We start from the raw sequence: 20,286 nt of genomic DNA, 5'->3' as shown, positions 1-20,286 counted from the left end.
GTTGGGAAACGTTGCAGCTGTATCTATGGGATTACCACTTTGTTGAAAACTTAATGACATCAATTGTTGCATTTACAGCCCCCTTACAGTCGTGGAGTACCAAATAAATGACATCAATTGTTCCATTTACAGCTCCATTATGGTCGTGGAGTACCAAATAAATGACATCAATTGTTCCATTTACAGCTCCCTTATGGTCGTGGAGTACCAAATAAATGACAGCAATTGCTGCATTTATAGCCCCCTACAAGTGTTCTTGCATGTCAAACGTAAATGCCAAACAATGAATTATTAGCCAGAAAAACATTATGTTGTGTAAGGAATATGACATTTTAATGAAAGCTATTCCCAATGTAATCCTTACTTTACTGAAGGATTAGTCAAGCTTTTCATTACATGCAGTAATATATCACTAATATATATAGAGTGATAGTGTAGAAATATTTTAGATAGATGTGAAAATATGTATCAGTGATAAGGTGGGTAAACCTGTAAGCATTGCCAAATTTGATACATTTTTTTATTTTACATACACAGTGACAGCCAATCATTTGTGAATTTATTAATTGATCTAATTGATTTAGAATATTAGGTAACATCCTTGAAAGGTATACATAGAAAATGATCAAAAAAGTATCTACAGTATTTGTCAAAATCGAACTTGTCTAATCGTGTAATACATACTTTTTCAGTGTCACTCTGGTTTTATTTATTTACTCTTCTGTAATTAAAAAAAAAATCAGGTAACCAGAGAGACACTGAAAAAGCATATATTACACGATTAGACAAGTTCGATTTTGACAAATACTGTAGATACTTTTTTGATCTATTTTCCAGGTAACCAGGTAGGCTAACTGAGAATAAGTTCTCATTTACAACTGCGACCTGGTTCAAGATAAAGCATAGCAGTGTGAACAGACAACACAGAGTTACACATGGAGGAAACAATTAACAAGTCAATAACACAGTAGATAAAAGAAAAAATATATATGTTGTTATTTGTGATATTTGCATATTGATCTGTACAATGTTTGCGTCATGCAATAAATATGCAAATAATTACAAAGCGATTGCCAACCATACTATTATCACCGACAGAACAATGAGACCGATATTTCACCAGATGTATTGATGTGAAGCATCTGCTTGGCGTTTCCACTCACGACCAAATATGATAGTTAGAGGAAATCCAATGGCCTGCAGTGGGTGTAGATGGAACGAGATGGATTTTCGCCGACATTCTGCAAATTTTCTCATCGACTAAACACTTGATCTCAATACAGTTTTATGTTCCCAAACTAAAATATGTTACGAACAGAGTGGACGGGTTTTGTAGACGTTACCTTTTGCCAAATGTTTAACAAATTACGTTGTTTAGAACGAGTGCAAAGGCGAATTGAGTTTTTGCACACGCGCACTTTAGAGTAGACGTTCCCTAACAGAAATATGCAAATATAAAATTGTACGCGCCAATCGGATCTTTGATAGCTCGTGCTTGGCTCTGCCCACCTCCTTGCTTGGTTATGCCCACTATGACTCATTTGTTCCCGTTTAAAACGACCGGTTGTTGTGTATCTTGGTGTAGTGGTTTAGCTATACAAGCATCTTTGCTACTACAGCGGACAGAAGCCATGAAGACACACGAGACCATGCTTTTTGAAGGCAGTCTGTAGCTAGCAAGTGCTAATGCTAAGCTAACCAGCTAGTAGCTACATCAGTTGGTGCATCACTAGTCCCGACTTGTCTAACCCAACTCTTACTACATGTGTGTCCACAGACAGTGAATGCACATAGGAAGCCACTCCCGAATGACGTACTTTTAAACAGGTTTCACCTGATAATGTTGACCTAGCAACCCACGAGCAACTGGTACGTCTTTCTAACTAACTTTATCAGGCAACCTAGAGGTCGATGTACGCTAATGGTGGACTCATACAGTTATTAGCTAAGAAGATTTATCAGTGGTCAAGGACAGGATCAGGTATGATGGATACGTTACTGAATTGAATCGAACTAATTTGTCATTGGTAGTTGTTCGCTTTAAAAGGTAAACCATATTATAAAAACTAAATAGTTATAACTAGCATCACAAATCAACGTTTTAAACTTTTGGGATCTATCCATTCCTAGTTACTCGTGATAGCTAACGTTAGTTCAATTTCGTTCATACTTGCTAATGTTAATTCATTAATGCCATGATCTAGTTGGTTGTAACTAAATCAGTCTTAGCGTCGTGGCTAGTTAGTTAATGATTTATATGTCATGTTTTAACTGTCAGCTACATGTACACATTGAGGATCCAAAGACATCGTGCTCGGTGCTGGCATTCATCACATCATTTGACTTCATGCTCCTTTATTGGGGAACTGTAGTCTCTCATGTAATATACGAAGAATGTTGAAATATACTTCCTACGCCGTATCTACCATCTAGATATGTGCTTATTCATGCTGACTCAACTGACATTCTAATGCGTTTACAGATCAAAGGTACACATTGAGTCTCTTCGCAGCTATGGGAAACTCCTGTAGCAACAACCTGGGAATCCCACCAGCAAAAGGGCCTAATGCTGTGGGATGTTCAGATTTCATGATGGATCATACTGTAGAGGTAAACAGTGTTGTTATTTTTCTCATTTTCCTACTAGCTAGGAAAACGTATCTTTCCCAAATACCAAACCAACTGGTAACAACCATTTAAACTGTCTGTCACCAGGGAACATTCTTTAGGTTATACTATCCATGTGTAGTGTCCGACAATGCTGAAAAACCAGACTGGATCCCATGTAAAGGATATTTCTATGGGCTTGCAGACTTCATGAAAATCAACAGAGGCCTGAGTGAAAAGATTTTCAATTACCTCTTTGGTAAATACTTTTATTCTATGGTACACATGACCATTTAGTTATTTTAGCTATAGTGATCCTGGAACATCGAACTCAGGTGGGCTAGATTTACAATGTTGCATGTAGTATACAGTAGAGGTTATTAAATCACAAACTGTGCTTGAGTTGTTATAACATGTTGTTTCTGGTGTTTTATAAAGGATCTTTTAAGATACCTGCTGCCCTGAATGGCTCATATAAACAAAATGGGAAGTATCCAGTAGTCATCTTCTCTCATGGACTTGGAGCTTTCAGGTACAAACAGAAGTTTATTGTTCGCCTTACATGTACATTCTCTATTATATGGACATTATATTATGTTATTATATGGACATGATCTTATGCCTCACCTCTTTTTCTCCCAGAACTTTATATTCAGCCATATGCACTGAACTGGCCTCACAAGGCTTCATAGTAGCATCAGTGGAACACAGGTACTCCACACTCTCTACACACACACTGTAAACACAGTCTCTGTCCACTTCATTCATGAAAAGAGACTTTGAGAAGCGCTCCCTAATCTAATGGACAGAGGAAGGGATGAGATTCCAGTCGACAGTTAATGTTCTTAAGCTAACAATGACATAGGACTCTCCATAAATACACAAACAGTCGCCCTCGTATAGGCAGCAGGCGTGAGCGGCCTGCCTGTTTATCTCAGGGTAGTAGTGGTACAATGGTACAAACTAGGTCATCACATTTTTATCAGTATGGACTGCTGGTACTATATGGATAGCATAATGGCTGGTCTGTGGCCTAACCCTGTCTGTCATGGGGTTATGGCCCAAAGCCCACCACAGCCTATACAGGTTAAGCTTGCTGCTGTGGACTTCTGTGAATTTCAGCAGCACTGAACTGGCTATTGTGTTGTGTTGTGTTACACATTTGTGTTGTGTTAAAGATGCAGTTAAATATATTGTCACTCTTGCACCTAACAATGGAATGCAATGGAGCAGAATTGTCTGTTTTCTCTTTTCAAAACGGGTTCAATTGTATTTATTTTTTTGCCTGTAACTTACCACAGATCGGATATATTACACATAAACGAGAATCACTTGCCTCCAACCAAATTAATTCGAATTTTGAATAATTTAATCTTGAAAGTTGTTGACTTTCAAGTGAAAAATCTCTATTTCAGTTAAGATTATTTATTTTTTGTTCCTGTGCAGTTGTAAATCCAACAAATACACGTGTTAACATCAAACATTTTATCTATCTGTAGGAATCTGGTTGGTTTGTCAGCCGTTTTATCAATCTGTAGGAATCTGGTTGGTTTGTCAGCCGTTTTATCTATCTGTAGGAATCTGGTTGGTTTGTCAGCCGTTTTATCAATCTGTAGGAATCTGGTTGGTTTGTCAGCCGTTTTATCTATCTGTAGGAATCTGGTTGGTTTGTCAGCCGTTTTATCAATCTGTAGGAATCTGGTTGGTTTGTCAGCCGTTTTATCTATCTGTAGGAATCTGGTTGGTTTGTCAGTCGTTTTATCAATCTGTAGGAATCTGATTGGTTTGTCAGCCGTTTTATCTATCTGTAGGAATCTGGTTGGTTTGTCAGCCGTTTTATCAATCTGTAGGAATCTGGGAATTGGTTTGTCAGCCAATCTGTAGGAATCTTTTTTGTCATCTATCTGTAGGAATCTGGTTGGTTTGTCAGCCGTTTTATCAATCTGTAGGAATCTGGTTGGTTTGTCAGCCGTTTTATCTATCTGTAGGAATCTGGTTGGTTTGTCAGTCGTTTTATCAATCTGTAGGAATCTGATTGGTTTGTCAGCCGTTTTATCTATCTGTAGGAATCTGGTTGGTTTGTCAGTCGTTTTATCAATCTGTAGGAATCTGATTGGTTTGTCAGCCTATCTGTAGGAATCTGGTTGGTTTGTCATCAATCTGTAGGAATCTGATTGATTTTATCTATCTGTAAATCTGGTTGGTTTGTCAGTCGTTTTATCAATCTGTAAATCTGACAAACTAATCTGTATGAATCTGATTGGTTTGTCAGCCAAACAAGTGAGTGTGATAACGGAAGTGTTGGTGATATGTAGACAATCTCTGACTAATGTACAACATTACTGTTTATCTACACTTAATATGTCATATTATATGTATGTATGTATTAATGACATTTATGTTTATTTACACTTAATATGTCAAATATGTCAAATTATATGTATGTACAATGCCAGTCAAAGGTTTGAACACCTACTCATTCAAGGGTTTTTCCTTATTTTTACTATTTTCTAAATTGTAGAATAATAGTGAAGACATCAAAACTTTGAAATAACACATATGGTATCATGTAGTAGTGTTCCACAAATCAAAATATATGTATATGTATCCACCCTTTGCCTTGATGACAGCTTTGCACTTGCTTGGGATTCTCCCAACCAGCTTCATGAGGTAGTCACCTGGAATGCATTTCAATTAACAGGTGTGCTTTGTTAAGAATTAAATAGTGGAATTTCTTTCCTTCTTGATGCGTTTGAGCCAATCAGTTATTTTGTGACAAGGTAGGGTTGGTATACCCAAGATAGCCCTATTTGGTAAAATACCAAGTCCATATTATGGCAAGAACAGCCCAAATAAGCAAAGAGAAACGACAGTCCATAATTACTCTAAGACATGAAGGTCAGTCAATATGGAAAATTTCAAGAACTTTTAAAGTTTCTTCAAGTGCAGTCGCAAGAACCATCAAACGCTATGATGAAACTGGATCTCATGAGGACTTCCAAAGTAAAAGAAGACAGAGTTACCTCTGTTGCAGAGGATAAGTTCATTTTAGTTACCAGCCTCAGAAATCGCAGGCCAGATAAATGCTTCACAGAGTTCAAGTAAAAGACACATCTCAACATCAACTGTTCAGAGGAGACTGCGTGAATCAGGCCTTTGTGGTCGAATTGCTGCAAAGAAACCACTACTAAAGGACACCAATAAGAAGAAGAGACCTGCTTGGGACAAGAAACACGAGTAATGGACGTTAGACCGGTGTAAATCTGTCCTTTGGTCTGATGCGTCCAAATGTGAGAATTTTGGTTCCAGCCACCATGCCTTTCTGAGACACAGAGTAGGTGAACAGATGATCTCTACATGTTTTGTTCCCACCGTGAAGCATGGAGGAGGTGTGATGTTTGGTGGTGCTTTGCTGGTGACACTGATTTATTTTGAATTCAAAGCACACTTAACCAGCATGGCTACCACAGCATTCTGCAGCAATATGCCATCCCATCTGGTTTGCGCTTAGTGCGACTATCATTTGTTTTTCAACAGGACAATGACCCATCACCTCCAGTCTGTGTAAGGGCTATTTGGCCAAGAAAGAGAGTGATGGAGTGCTGCAGGAAATGACCTGGCCTCAATAACCTTACCTCAACCCAATTGGGATGAGTTGGACCGCAGAGTGAAGGAAAAGCAGCCAAGTGCATAGCATATGTGGGAACTCCTTCAAGACTATTGGAAAAGCATTCCTCATCAAATTGTATTAGTACCATGCGCCGAATACAACAGGTTTAGACCTTACAGTGAAATGCTTACTTACGAGCCCCTAACCAACAATGCAGTAACAAGTAATTAAAGAGCAGCAGTAAAATAACAATAGCAAGACCAGTACAGAGTGCGGGGCACCGGTTAGTTGAGGTAATATGTACATGTCGGTAGAGTTATTAAAGTGACTATGCATAGATGATAACAACCATTTGGCCTTTTGATTATTTGTTCAGAGTCTTATGGCTTGGGGGTAGAAGCTGTTTAGAAGCCTCTTGGACCTAGGCTTGGCGCTTCAGTACAGTTTGCCTTACGGTAGCAGAAAGAACAGTCTGACTAGGGTGGCTTGTGTCTTTGGTTATTTTTAGGGCCTTCCTCTGACTCTGCCTGGTATAGAGGTCCTAGATGGCAGGAAGCATGGCCCCAGTGAAATACTGGGCTGTACGCACTACCCTCCTCATGAGGGGCCCCTGTGTTGAGGATCAACGTGGCGGATGTGTTGTTACCTACCCTTACCACCTGGGGGCGGCCCATCAGGAAGTCCAGGATCCAATTGCAGAGGCAGGTGTTTAGTCCCAGGGTCCTTAGCTTATTGATGAGCTTTGAGGGCACTATAGTGTTGAACACTGAGCTGTAGTCAATGAATAGCATTCTGTTCCTTTTGTCCAGGTGGGAAAGGGCTGTGTGGAGTGCAGTAGAGATTGCATCATCTGTGGATCTGTTTGGTCGGTATGCAAATTGGAGTTAGTATAGGGTTTCTGGGATGATGGTGTTGATGTGAGCCATGACCAGCTTTCAAAGCACTTCATGCCTACAGATGTGAGTGCTATGGGTCAGTAGTCATTTAGGCAGGTTACCTTAGTGTTCTCTCTTTCTTTCTCTCTCTCGGAGGACCTGAGCCCTAGGACCATGCCCCAGGACAACCTGACATGACTCCTTGCTGTCCCCAGTCAACCTGACTGTGCTGCTGCTCCAGTTTCAACTGTTCTGCCTTATTATTATACGACCATGCTGGTCATTTATGAACATTTGAACATCTTGGCCATGTTCTGTTATAATCTCCACCCGGCACAGCCAGAAGAGGACTGGCCACCCCACATAGCCTGGTTCCTCTCTAACATAGCCTGGTTCCTCTCTAGGTTTCTTCCTAGGTTTTGGCCTTTCTAGGGAGTTTTTCCTAGCCACCATGCTTCTACACCTGCATTGCTTGCTGTTTGGGGTTTTAGGCTAGGTTTCTGTACAGCACTTTGAGATATCAGCTGATGTACGAAGGGCTATATAAATAGATTTGATTTGATTTTGGGCACAGGGACTATGGTGGTCTACTTAAAACATGTAGGTATTACAGACTCGGACAGGGCGAGGTTGAAAATGTCAATGAAGACACTTGCCAGTTGGTCCGCGGATGCTCGCAGTACACGTCCTGGTAATCCGTCTGGCCTTGCGGCCTTGTGAATGTTGACCTGTTTAAAGGTCTTACTCACATCGCATGCGGAGAGCATGATTACACAGTCTTCCGGAACAGCTGGTGCTCTCATGCATGTTTTAGTATTATTTGCCTCGAAGCGAGCATAGAAGTGGTCTATCTCGTCTGGTATGCTTGTGTCAATGGGCAGCTCTTGGCTGTGCTTCCCTTTTGTAGCCTGTGATGGTTTGCAAGCCCTGCCACATACGACGAGTGTCAGAGCCGGTGTAGTACAATTTGATCTTAGTCCTGTATTGAAGCTTTGCCTGTTTGATGGTTCGTCGGTGGGCATAGCAGGATTTCTTATAAGCTTCCGGGTTAGAGTCCCGCTCCTTGAAAGCGGCAGCTCTACCCTTTATCACAGTGCGGAAGTTGCCTGTAATCCATGGCTTCTGGTTGGGGTATGTACGTACGGTCACTGTGGGGACGACGTCATCGATGCACGTATTGATGAAGCCAATGACTGATGTGGTGTACTCCTCAATGCCATCGGAGGAACCCCAGAACATATTCCAGTCTGTGCTAGAAAAACCGTCCTGTAGTTTAGCATCTGCTTCATCTGACCACTTTTTTATAGACCGAGTCACTGGTGCTTCCTGCTTTAACTTTTCCTTGTAAGCAGGAATCAGGAGCATAGAATTATGGTCAGATATGCCAAACGGAGGGTGAGGGAGAGCTTTGTATGCATCTCTGTGTGTGGAGTGAAGACGGTCCATAGTTTTTTTCCCCTCTGGTTGCACATTTAACATGCTGATAGAAATTTGGTAAGACAGATTTAAGTTTCCCTGCATTAAAGTCCCAGGCTACTAGGTGCGCCGCCTCTGAATGAGCATTTTCCTGTTCGCTTATGATGGAATACAGCTCATTCAGTGTGGTCTTAGTGCCAGCATCAGTCTGTGATGGTATGTAGACAGCTACGACAAATACAGATGAAAACTCGGTAGGTAGATAGTGTGGTCTACAGCTTATCATGAGATACTCTACCTCAGGCAGCAAAACCTCGAGAATTCCTTAGCTATCATGCATGAAGCTTTTTGAGAGAATGCCAAGAGCGTGCAAAGCTGTCATCAAGGCAAAGTGTGGCTACTTTGATGAATCTCATATATTCTCATATATTTTAATTTGTTTCACTTTTTTGGTTACTACATGATTCCATATGTGTTATTTCATAGTTTTGACCTCTTCACTATTATTCTACAATGTAGAAAGTAGTACAAATAATGAAAAACCCTTGAATGAGTAGGTGTTTTAAAACTTTTGACTGGTAATGTATGTATGTCATTACTGTTTATTTTCACTTAATATGTAATATTATACATGTACTCAATGTTTTCCAATATCCTATTCATTAAAGCACACTTGTGTACTTTTTTTAAAGAAAACCCTTTTTTTCAGATCTCTGTCAGTATTGTACAACAACCGAAAGGATATAATGTCAGTATTGGTGCCGCTGAACGATATCTATTTGATGTTTTACTCTAGGGATGAATCTGCCTCTGCGACATACTTCTACCATCAAAAGCCTCAAGAGCCTGAGAAAGATGAGGCTTCGCTGCCTAAACCCAACCCCGAGGCCCCAGAGAACCTGGTAGAGGAATGGATGTACTACCGATCTCTGAAACCAGGCGAGAGTGAATTCCCCCTTAGGAATAAACAGGTACACATTTGAATATGTCACATTCGGTGTAATCATGTGTAGACCCTTTTATCTGCTTGTCTGAGCCATTCCTCAGGACCATACATTTGAGTAATACATTTGTTTTATGAATGTGATATCACTACTTCCATAACATGGAATATTGCATTTGTATTATATTTTTACATTTTAGTCATTTAGAAGATGCTTTTATCCAGTGCATACATTTTTGTGCTTGTCCCCTGTGGGAATCAAACCCACAACCCTGGAGTTGCAAGCGCCATGCTCTACCAACTGAGCCACTACTCCGCATTGCATTCTGTTAGGAAGACAATTTCATGTGTTTGAGAACTAAGCATAATATTGAACTGTCTATTTGTAGGTGAAACAGCGAGCTGACGAGTGCATAAAGGCTTTGGATACACTCATCCAAATCAACTCAGGAAAAAATATGGAGAACGTGCTTCAGACAGAGTTTGACTGGACGACTTTGGAGGTGAATATTTTATGTCTCAAATGAAACACCACGTGAACCCTTTATGTAGAGCAGGTGTTCCCAAACTGGGGTAATCGAAATGCCGTCGGGGGTACGCCAAATAAAAATGTGATTCGCATTAAAAAATATATATATTTTCCATTTATATTTTCCAACGGGGCTATACATTTGGGTGAGGTTTTTTTCCGCCTGAGTAGCCTCGTTTCACTGCCAAAAATCTAATTAAACCATCTAGTTTTCAACGAAATAACAACACAATGTCAAATACAGGTAGCCTAGTCAAATAATTAACATCCAATCACATTAACCGTTAATCTCCCACGGGAATTCCACTAACGGTCCCTATGTGGCCAAATGTAGCTGTTGCTCATTCTGTTAGCTCGAAAACGGATAAATGGTTAAGAAAAGTAAGGCCCGTGTCCATAGAGACACATACTAGCTCTACCAGCAGTACTACATCTGTACCTGTCGACGACACAAGTTGTTCTGCGTCCATGAGCACATCCAATGCTAGAATCAGTAATTCTACATTTGTTGTTAGCCCAGCTAGCTTGGACACTGACAGTTGTGAATCTGATGCAGCCGAAGAGCTACTGCCCCCTTACCCAGGAAAGCACCGAACAACAGACAGGGACATTGGACCATTGAAGAGGTGCAAATATGATGAGAACTACATTGATTTGTGGTTCACTTATATTGGGAGTAGTGCCTTTCCTCAGCCACAGTATGTTATATGTGCAAAAGAACTATCTCACAACTTAATGAAACCTTCACTCTTGCGCAGACATTTAAAACAAAACATACCAATTTGAAAAATAAGCCACAGGAGTTTTTTGAGCAAGAATTATGACGACTTTCGAGTACTAAGACATGTGTAAAAGCAACAGATACCATTAATAAGAAGGGGCTAGAAGCGTCTTATATGGTGAGCTACCAAGTGGCAAAGACAGGCAAGTCTCATACTATTGTGGAGAACTTAATTCTTCCTGCTACTGCGAATATGGCTGGGACAATCCTGGGGGAAAAGGCCAAAAAACTATACAGACAATATCTTCATCAAACAACACTGTTTCACGACACATCAGTGACATGGCAGGAGATGTTTTGAAACAATTACTGCTTCATATACAAGCCAGTGAATTATATGCGTTTCAGCTAGATGAGTCAACAGACGTGGTGGGACTGGCACAGCTCCTGGTATATGTCTGTTACGTTTATGGGGGGTCAATTAAGGAAGACATCCTCTTCTGTAAACCAGGACAACAGGAGATGGTATATTTTGAAGTACTGGACAGCTTTGTGACATCAAATGGACTTTGATGGTCAAGATGTGTTGGTATCTGTACTTATGGCGCAAAAGCCATGACATGGAGACATAGTGGAGTGGTAACGCGCATGCAAGCAGTTGCTTCCGACGCCACTTGGATACACTGCAGCATCCACCGAGAGGCTCTTGCTGCCAAAGGAATGCCTGACAGCTTGAAAGACGTTTTGGAGACTACAGTGAAAATGGTTAGCTTTCTTAAAGCAAGGCCCCTGAACTCTCATGTATTTTCTGCACTATGCAATGATGTGGACAGCGACCATGTAACACTTTTACAACATACAGAAGTACACTGGTTATCAAGGGGCAAAGTATTGACTTTTTTTTTCAATTGAGAGACGAGCTTACAGTTTTCTTGACTGACCATCATTTTCACTTGTCTGACCTCTTGCTTGATGATTAGTTTCTCACACAACTGGTCTATCTGGTTGATGTTTTTTTCTCGCCTGAATGATCTGAATCTAAGATTACAGGGACTCTCCACAACTATATTCAATGTGCAGGACAAAATTGAGGCTATGATTAAGAAGTTGGAGCTCTTTTCTGTCTGCATTAACAAGGACAACACACAGGTATTTCCATTGTATGATTTGTTGTGTGGAAATGAACTCAAGATTATGGACAATGTCAAATGTGATATAGCGCAGCTCCTGAGTGAGTTGGGTGCGTAATTACGCAGGTACTTTCCCGAAATGGACTACACAAACAACTGGATTCTTTATCCCTTTCATGCCCTGCCTCCAGTCCACTTACCGATATCTGAACAAGAGAGCCTCATCGAAATTGCAAAAAGTGGTTTTGTGAAAATTGAATTTAATCAGAAGCCACTGGCAGATTTTTGGATTGGGCTGCGCTCAAGAGTATCCTGCCTTGGCAAATTGCACTGTTAAGACACTAATGCCCTTTGCAACCACGTACCTATGTGAGAGTGTATTCTCGGCCTCACTAGCATGAAAACTAAATACAGGCACAAACTGTGTGGAAAATGATTTAAGACTGAGACTCTCTCCAATACAACCCATCATTGCAGAGTTACATTTGAAGTTGGAAGTTTACATATACTTAGGTTGGAGTCATTAAAACTTGTTTTTCAACCACTCCACAAATTTCTTGTTAACAAACTATAGTTTTGTCAAGTACTTGTGCATGACACAAGTAATTTTTCCAACAATTGTTTACAGACAGATTATTTCAAATATAATTCACTGTATCACAATTCCAGTGGTTCAGAAGTTTACATACACTAAGTTGACTGTGCCTTTAAACAGATTGGAAAATTCAAGAATATGATGCCATGGCTTTAGAAGCTTCTGATAGGCTAATGGACATCATTTGAGTCAATAGGAGGTGTACCTGTGGATGTCTTTCAAGGCCTACCTTCAAACTCAGTGCTTTGCTTGACATCATGGGGAAAAGAAAAAAAAATCAGCCAAGGCCTCAGAAAAATTATTGTAGACCTCGACAAGTCTAGTTCATCCTTGGGAGCAATTTCCAAACGTCTGAAGGTACCACGTTCATCTGTGCAAACAACAGTACGCAAATATAAACACCATGGGACCACGCAGCCGTCATACTGCTCAGGAAGGAGACGTGTTCTGTCTCCTAGAGATGAACGTACTTTGGTAAGAAAAGTGCAAATCAATCCCAGAACAACAGCAAAGGACCTTGTGAAGATGCTGGAGGAAACGGGTTCAAAAGTATCTATATCCACAGTAAAATGAGTCCTACATCGACATAACCTCAAAGGCCACTCAGCAAGGAAGAAGCCACTGCTCCAAAACCACCATAAAAAAGCCAGACTGCGGTTTGCAACTGCACATGGGGACAATGATCATACTTTTTGGAGAAATGTCCTCTGGTCTGATGAAACAAAAATAGAACTGTTTGGCCTTAATGACCATTGTTATGTTTGGAGGAAAAAGGGGGAGGCTTGCAAGCCAAAGAACACATCCCAACCGTGAAGCATGGGGGTGGCAGCATCATGTTGTGGGGGTGCTTTGCTGCAGGAGGGACTGGTGCACATCACAAAATAGATGGCATCATGATGGAGGAAAATGATGTGAATATATTGAAGCAACATCTCAAGACATCAGTCAGGAAATTAAAGCTTGGTCGCAAATGGCTCTTCCAAATGGACAATGACCCCAAGCATACTTCCAAAGTTGTGACAAAATGGCTTAACCTCTCTAGGGTATGTGGGACGCTAGCGTCCCACCTGGCCAACATCCAGTGAGTTTGCAGAGCGCCAAATTCAAATACAGAAATAGTAATTATAAAAATTCAGAAAAGATACAACTATTTCACATAGGTTTAAAGATTAACTTCTTGTGAATCCAACCACGGTGTCAGATTTAAAAAATACTTTACGGCGAAAGCATACCTTAACAATTATTTGAGAACAAAGCCCAGCAGACAAATCATTACAAACAGTAAGTAACCAGCCAAGTAGAGTTACACAAGTCAGAAATAGAGATCAAATGAATCACTTACCTTTGATGATCTTCATATGTTTGCACTCAGAAGACATTCATTTATTCAATAAATGTTCATTTTTGTTCGATAAAGTCTCCCTTTATATCCGAAAACTTCTGTTTTGTTTGCGCATTTTCTTCAGTAATCCACAGGCTCAAACGCAGTCACAACAGGCAGACAAAAAATCCAAATTGTATCTGTAAAGTTCATAGAAACATGTCAAACAATGTTTGTATACAATCCTCAGGTTGTTTTTAGCCTAATTAATCGATAATATTTCAACCGGACAATAACGTTGTCAATATAAAAGGTAAACAAGAAAGGCACTCTCTCGGTCGTGCGCATGAAAAAGCTCTGTGACACGGCAGGGTCCACTCATTCAGACTGCTCTTACTCCCTAATTTTTCAGAATACAAGCTTGAAACAATTTCTAAAGACTGTTGACATCTAGTGGAAGGCATAGATACTGCAATTTGAGTCCTAAGTCAATGGATACTGTAATGGCATTGAATAGAAAACTATAAACAAAAAAAATCCTACTTCCTGAATGGATTTTTCTCAGGTTTTCGCCTGCCAAATCAGTTATGTTATACTCAGACATTATTTTAACAGGTTTGGAAACTTTAGAGTGTTTTCTATCCAAATCTACTAATTATATGCATATCCTATCTTCTGGGCCTGAGTAGAAGGCAATCTTTTAATCCAAAATTCCAAATGCTGCCCCCTACCCTAGAGAAGTTAAGGACAACAAAGTCAAGGTATTGGAGTGACCATCACAAAGCCCTGACCTCGATCCTATAGAAAATTTTGGGCAGAACTGAAAAGGCGTGTGCGAGCAAGGAGGCCTACAAACCTGACTCAGTTTACACCAGCTCTGTCAGGAGGAATGAAACACAATTCACCCAACTTATTGTGGGAAGCTTGTGGAAGGATACCCGAAACGTTTGACTCTAGTTAAACAATTTAAAGGCAATGCTATGAAATGCTCATTGAGTATATGTAAACTTCTGACCCACTGGGAATGTGATGAAAGAAATTGAAGCTGAAATAAATAATTCTCTCTACTATTATTCTGACATTTCACATTCTTAAAATAAAGTAGTGATCCTAACTGATCTAAAACAGGGACTTTTTACTTGGATTGAATGTCAGGAATTGTGAAAAACTGAGTTTAAATGTATTTGGTTAAGGTGTATGTAAACTTCTAGCTTCAACTAGCCTAGTGGTTAGAGCGTTGGACTAGTTGCAAGTTCAAACCCCCGAGCTGACAAGGTACAAATCTATCGTTCTGCCCCTGAACAGGCAGTTAACCTACTGTTCCTAGGCCGTCATTGAAAATAAGAATTTGTTCTTAACTGACTTGCCTAGTTAAATAAAGGTAAAATAAAAAAAACTATGTGCATCCTTTCAAACACACTCTTCTCATTAACCTGTGGTGAGTTATTCACAATGTTTGATGAACAAATAAAGTTTTATATGTAAGATGGTTAAATAAAGAGTAAAGTGATTGATTATTATTTGTGCCCTGTTCCTATAAGAGCTCTTTATCACTTCTTATGAGCCGGGTTGTGACACAAACTCTATGTTTAATAAATGTACTGTATAGTGTGTATGTGGCAGGCTTACAATGATGGCAAAAACAACATTTGAGAGTGCGCTGACCCTAGAGGGGGTACGCAGCTGGAGGTTGAATGTTTGAAGGGGTACGGGACTATAAAAAGTTTGTGAACCACTGTAGAGCAAACTAAAGAAACAAGGCCACCTGTTTTTAATTTGTTGAATGACAGTTTTGATAACTGTTTAGACATATTCCTCCACATTGGATAATAAACAGGCCCTACAAGTTGTGCATGTTGGTTGAAAGTTCGATTGGTATTCAGTCATCTCGTGTTCAAACTTTTAGTACGATAACTTTTTCTGCTGTTTGAATCATATCCGGTGTTACTGGTAATGAATGACATCACCCTGTATCTTCCCTCTTCCCCAGAACTCTATGGACTTGTGCCGGATAGCGGTGATGGGCCATTCTTTTGGGGGAGCAACAGTGGTAGAAGCCCTCTGCAAAGACGTGAACTTCAAGTAAGAGTTACCCCTCTCAATTTCATCACATTCAAAGTCGCTTCAGTTTTCACATCTTCATAACATTTTCCTCTCTACTAAAGTCTAATCAATTTCATCAAATGGCACATTAAGATGAGATGGTTCAAAATGTTTCCTTGGAACATGGGGTTTGAATCAAATCAAATTGTATTTGTCACATGCGCAGAGTACATCAAGTGTAGACTTTACCGTGAAGAAGAGAAGAAAAATTTTAATATGAAATATGAAATCAATCTTGAATGAATCATTGTTTATTAACAGAAAGCTGGAGAGCTCACAGTCAAACTTAGATGCATAAAGTACCGGTCTGAACTGAGCTCTGTCGGCGCAGTCCTGTTTGTTCTCTTATATACTGCTAACACAGACAAGTTATATTTGCATGGTTCATAGGGTTGGTTCCTGCATGTGTCTGGCACTGTCTCCTATCTTAAAGAACATATTCTGCCAGATGGTCCTAAGGAGGGGGTGATGTCACCTCTCATATCTTTACCAAGCATAGGCAGGAACCAAGGATTATTTATGACACGAAAAATAAGCACATTTTCAAGGATGTCTCTTCACACAATAACATTTTCCATCACATCACTCAGATGGTTGTTGGCGTACATCAATTAAGTCTGTTTTTCTAGTGCTAGAGAAGTACCTAGCTCTCTTGCTAAATTAACCCAGTGGCGTAAAGTACTGAAGTAGAAATACTTTACAGTACTACTTAAGTCGTTTTTTGGGGTATCAGTACTTTACTTTACTATTTATATTTTTGACTACTTTTACTTCACAACATTCACTTCACTACACGCCTTACATTTTCCTTGACACACAAAAGTACTCGTTACATTCTGAATGCCTAGCAGGGCAGGAAAATGGTCCAATTCATGCACTTATCAAAATGATACCTGGTCAACCCTACTGCCTCTGATCTGGCGGACGCAATAAACACAAATGCATCATGTGTAAATGATGTTTGAGTGTTGTTATGCCCATTGCTATCCGTACATGTGTAAATGATGTTTGAGTGTTGTTGTGCCCATTGCTATCCGTACATGTGTAAATGATGTCTGAGTGTTGTTGTGCCCATTGCTATCCGTACATGTGTAAATGATGTCTGAGTGTTGTTGTGCCCATTGCTATCCGTACATGTGTAAATGATGTCTGAGTGTTGTTGTGCCCATTGCTATCTGTACATTTTTAAAACAAGAAAAGGGTGCCGTTTGCTTTGCTTAATATAAGAAATTTGAAATTATTTATACTTTTACTTTTGATACTTAAGTATATTTAGAACCAAATACTTTTAGACTTTTACTTGAGTAACTTTCTATTGACGTGTCTATACTTTTTCCACCACTGAAATGACCATATTATACTATTGCAGCAACCTTAACATAACACCTAGAAACCTCGTCAAGCAGTTCAGATCTCTTGGCGTAACAGATAAGATGTTGGGTTGACAGTTGCTGGACCCAGGATCGAGTCCTGGTTGGGGCACCCCCCCGAACTCACAATATTATTTGTATATTTATGTTGATCTCCTCAGGTGTGGCATTGCCTTGGACGCATGGATGTTCCCCCTGGATGAAGAGATCTATGTCAGGGTAAAGCAGCCCATCTTCTTCATTAACTCTGAGAAGTTCCAGTGGGCCGGGAACATCAGTCGCATGAGGAAACTGGACTCCTCCTCCACCTCCATGCAGAGGAAAATGATCACCATCAAGTATGGAAAGAGTATACATTTACTGTTACTGAGATGACAATGTGAAAGACGATAGATTAGTAGATTTTGTTTCCACACCTATAGACTGATTGGTTGTTTAGCAACAAAACCGATCCGTGCGCAACTATGGGGCAGAACAGACACAGTTGGCTTAAATTGTTGTAAGCTGTCTTTGGTCTCCAATGTTTATTGAAAACATAAATACATTTGCACAGTCTGAAATACATCGTATAATTGTTGGTTAGCTAGCTAGTGAATTTTAGCCATTTAGCGCGGTGGTTCCCTTTTGATTAGCCATATTAGTCAAAACAAGAGGTGTCAAGAACAAGATGAAATGAGCCACTTTCTTGTCATTCTTGCGAGTAATCTGGCTGTCCAGAATCAAAACAACCTCTCCCTCATCAAGACAAGGGAGGTGATTGTGGACTACAGGAAAAGGAGGACCGAGCACACCCCCATTCTCATTGACGGGGCTGTAGTGGAGCATGTTGAGAGCTAAGATAGTCGTGAAGAGGGCACGACAAAGCCTTTCAATCTCCTAGGATCTTCAAAAGGTTCTACAGCTGCACCATCAAGATTATCTTGACTGGTTGCATCACTGCCTGGTGTGGCAACCGCTCGGCCTTTCGACTGCAAGGTATTACAGAGGGTAGTACATACGGCCCAGTACATCACTGGGGCCAAGCTTCCTGCCATCCAGGACCTCTATGTCAGGGGGTGTCAGAGGAAGGCCATAAAAATTGTCAGACTCCAGCCACCCTGTTCTCTCTGCTGCTGCACGACAAGCGGTACCTGAGCGCCAAGTCGAGGTCCAAAAGGCTTCTTAACAGCTTCTACCCCCAAGCCATAAGACTCCTGAACCAATTATTAAAGGGCTACCCAGACCCCTCCTTTTACGCTGCTGCTACTGTTTATTATCTATGCAGTCACTTTAACTCTACCTGCATGTACATATTACCTCAATTACCCAGTGCCCCCGCGAACCGGTACCCCCTGTATATAGCCTCGCTATTTTACTGCTGCTCTTTATTTTTTCATTAACACCTTTTTTCATAACTTCTTAAAGCATTGTTGGTTAAGGGCTTGTAAGTAAGCATTTCACTAAGGTTTACACCTCTTGTATTATGAGCATGTGACAAAATCAAATTTGATTTGACTCCTGTCCCATGGAAGCACTCACATCGTTTTCGTGATGTCGGCGTTGCCCTCTTTGGTCCAGTTGAGTAATGCAAGAGAACAAACAAGCACCCTTGCTAAATCTGCTTTCCTGCTGGCCTTTATAACTCGTGTCAGGCTTACAATGCCACTTCCTGATTTTGAAACCAGTATGGGTGCAATAAATACCTCAGTTGTTTATTGCCTTCCAAGGAGGATCTTTTCACTTTTTAAATGGTTTCAGTTCACCATTCAAAGAATACAGTTGCCTCAATTGTTATGAGGGGCACATCATGATGTAAAAAAATATATTCTGTAGCTGACCCTGTTTCTCAGGGGGTTGGGTTAAGAATTGTTTTATTTATTTAATCTGAAAATGACAATGGACACTTTTGTAATCTTATATTCTCTTCTTCCCCCACAGGGGAACCGTTCACCAGAGCTTCCCAGACTTCACCTTCCTGACTGGCAACTGGATAGGGAAGATCCTGAAGCTGAAAGGAGAGATCGACCCTCAGGTCGGCATCGATCTCTGTAATAGAGCATCGCTAGCATTCCTGCAGAGACATCTAGGTAAGGATATGTACAAGAGTTAATTTGGTTCAACAGGTGCATCAGACATGTCCAAATGTCATTGTGTGCAGAAGCTTTTCTTCGATTTTGTAAAACGAGTTTGCCTTTGTTTTGCAGGTTTAGATAAAGACTTCAATCAATGGGACCATCTAATAGAGGGCAAGGACCACAACCTCATTCCAGGCACCAATGTTACTGAAATATCTTAGTTCAGTTCCATGCGCTATGAACCTCAGAGGGATGCATGGTTTCCAGCCAATTCCACTAACTCAAAGTGCCAATATTTATTGCACTGAGCCTTGAATGTAGTTTCAATCATGGATTTGTCAAATAGAGCAGTGATTTCTACTAGTCAGTCTTCACCAGTACCAAATTATGATTGCTTGGAGAGGTATACTGCATCTCCAAGTAATGTCAAGCTAATCAAGTTTTACGGTTTTGTAGGAACACTGCACTCAACAGTATCTATGTACCTGAACTAATTATGGTTGTAGTGTATAACATTTTACACCTGTATGGGATATTAAGTCCATTTTGAAAAGGCAGGAGTCTTTGGAAATATAATTCCAAGACTTTCAGTTTATGACCCCTAGATGGTTAATTTATGTATCTAGCATGATTGCACAGATTGAAGCAAAATACTACTTGAAAAGACGCAACAAAAATAGCAAATTGACAGGTCACAAGGATGAAATGTTTGATTCCTTTGAACCAGCTCCATAAATGTGCCTAAATCTACCTGTGTCATATTCATTAGGCACTAAAACAACCTGAACACTCATTTCAGTTGTTTGGCACACAAATACATCCTTGGATCACTCAAACGTTTCAATTCTGAAATACTTTTATTTCTACACTACTGTAATCCAATGCATCTGATTTGTATACAACTATAAATGATGGATACTGTGAGTCCTTGATCAATTATTCTGTGGGGAGAAATTACCATAATGGCCTATGAAGATGAACCATCTCTGTAGTAATGTTCTGGAATGTCATC

The 20,286-nt window shown here is 40.2% G+C and overlaps 1 protein-coding gene across 2 annotated transcripts; it reads left to right on the top strand.

The window, feature by feature from the left end:
- The first annotated feature begins 1,593 nt into the window (after positions 1-1,593).
- pla2g7 (phospholipase A2, group VII (platelet-activating factor acetylhydrolase, plasma)) lies at positions 1,594-20,198 on the top strand. 2 transcript variants are annotated; one of them, XM_046298874.1, is made up of 11 exons: positions 1,594-1,981; positions 2,483-2,610; positions 2,716-2,866; positions 3,046-3,139; positions 3,250-3,318; positions 9,305-9,479; positions 9,841-9,954; positions 15,738-15,829; positions 17,382-17,558; positions 19,138-19,286; positions 19,404-20,198. In XM_046298874.1, exons 1-11 carry the CDS (start codon positions 1,912-1,914, stop codon positions 19,493-19,495), a joined length of 1,311 nt encoding a protein of 436 aa, XP_046154830.1. In that variant the 5' UTR covers positions 1,594-1,911; the 3' UTR covers positions 19,496-20,198. The 2 variants fall into 2 exon arrangements, with proteins under 2 accessions (XP_046154830.1, XP_046154831.1); XM_046298875.1 differs by having other exon boundaries at positions 1,606-1,869.
- Positions 20,199-20,286: the final 88 nt, after the last annotated feature.

Source organism: Oncorhynchus gorbuscha, linkage group LG14 (genome assembly GCF_021184085.1).
Source record: "Oncorhynchus gorbuscha isolate QuinsamMale2020 ecotype Even-year linkage group LG14, OgorEven_v1.0, whole genome shotgun sequence".
In the NCBI taxonomy this organism is placed as follows: domain Eukaryota; kingdom Metazoa; phylum Chordata; class Actinopteri; order Salmoniformes; family Salmonidae; genus Oncorhynchus; species Oncorhynchus gorbuscha.
The sequence above is the reverse complement of the archived record's forward strand: the minus strand, read 5'-3'. Positions and strand labels throughout refer to the sequence as shown.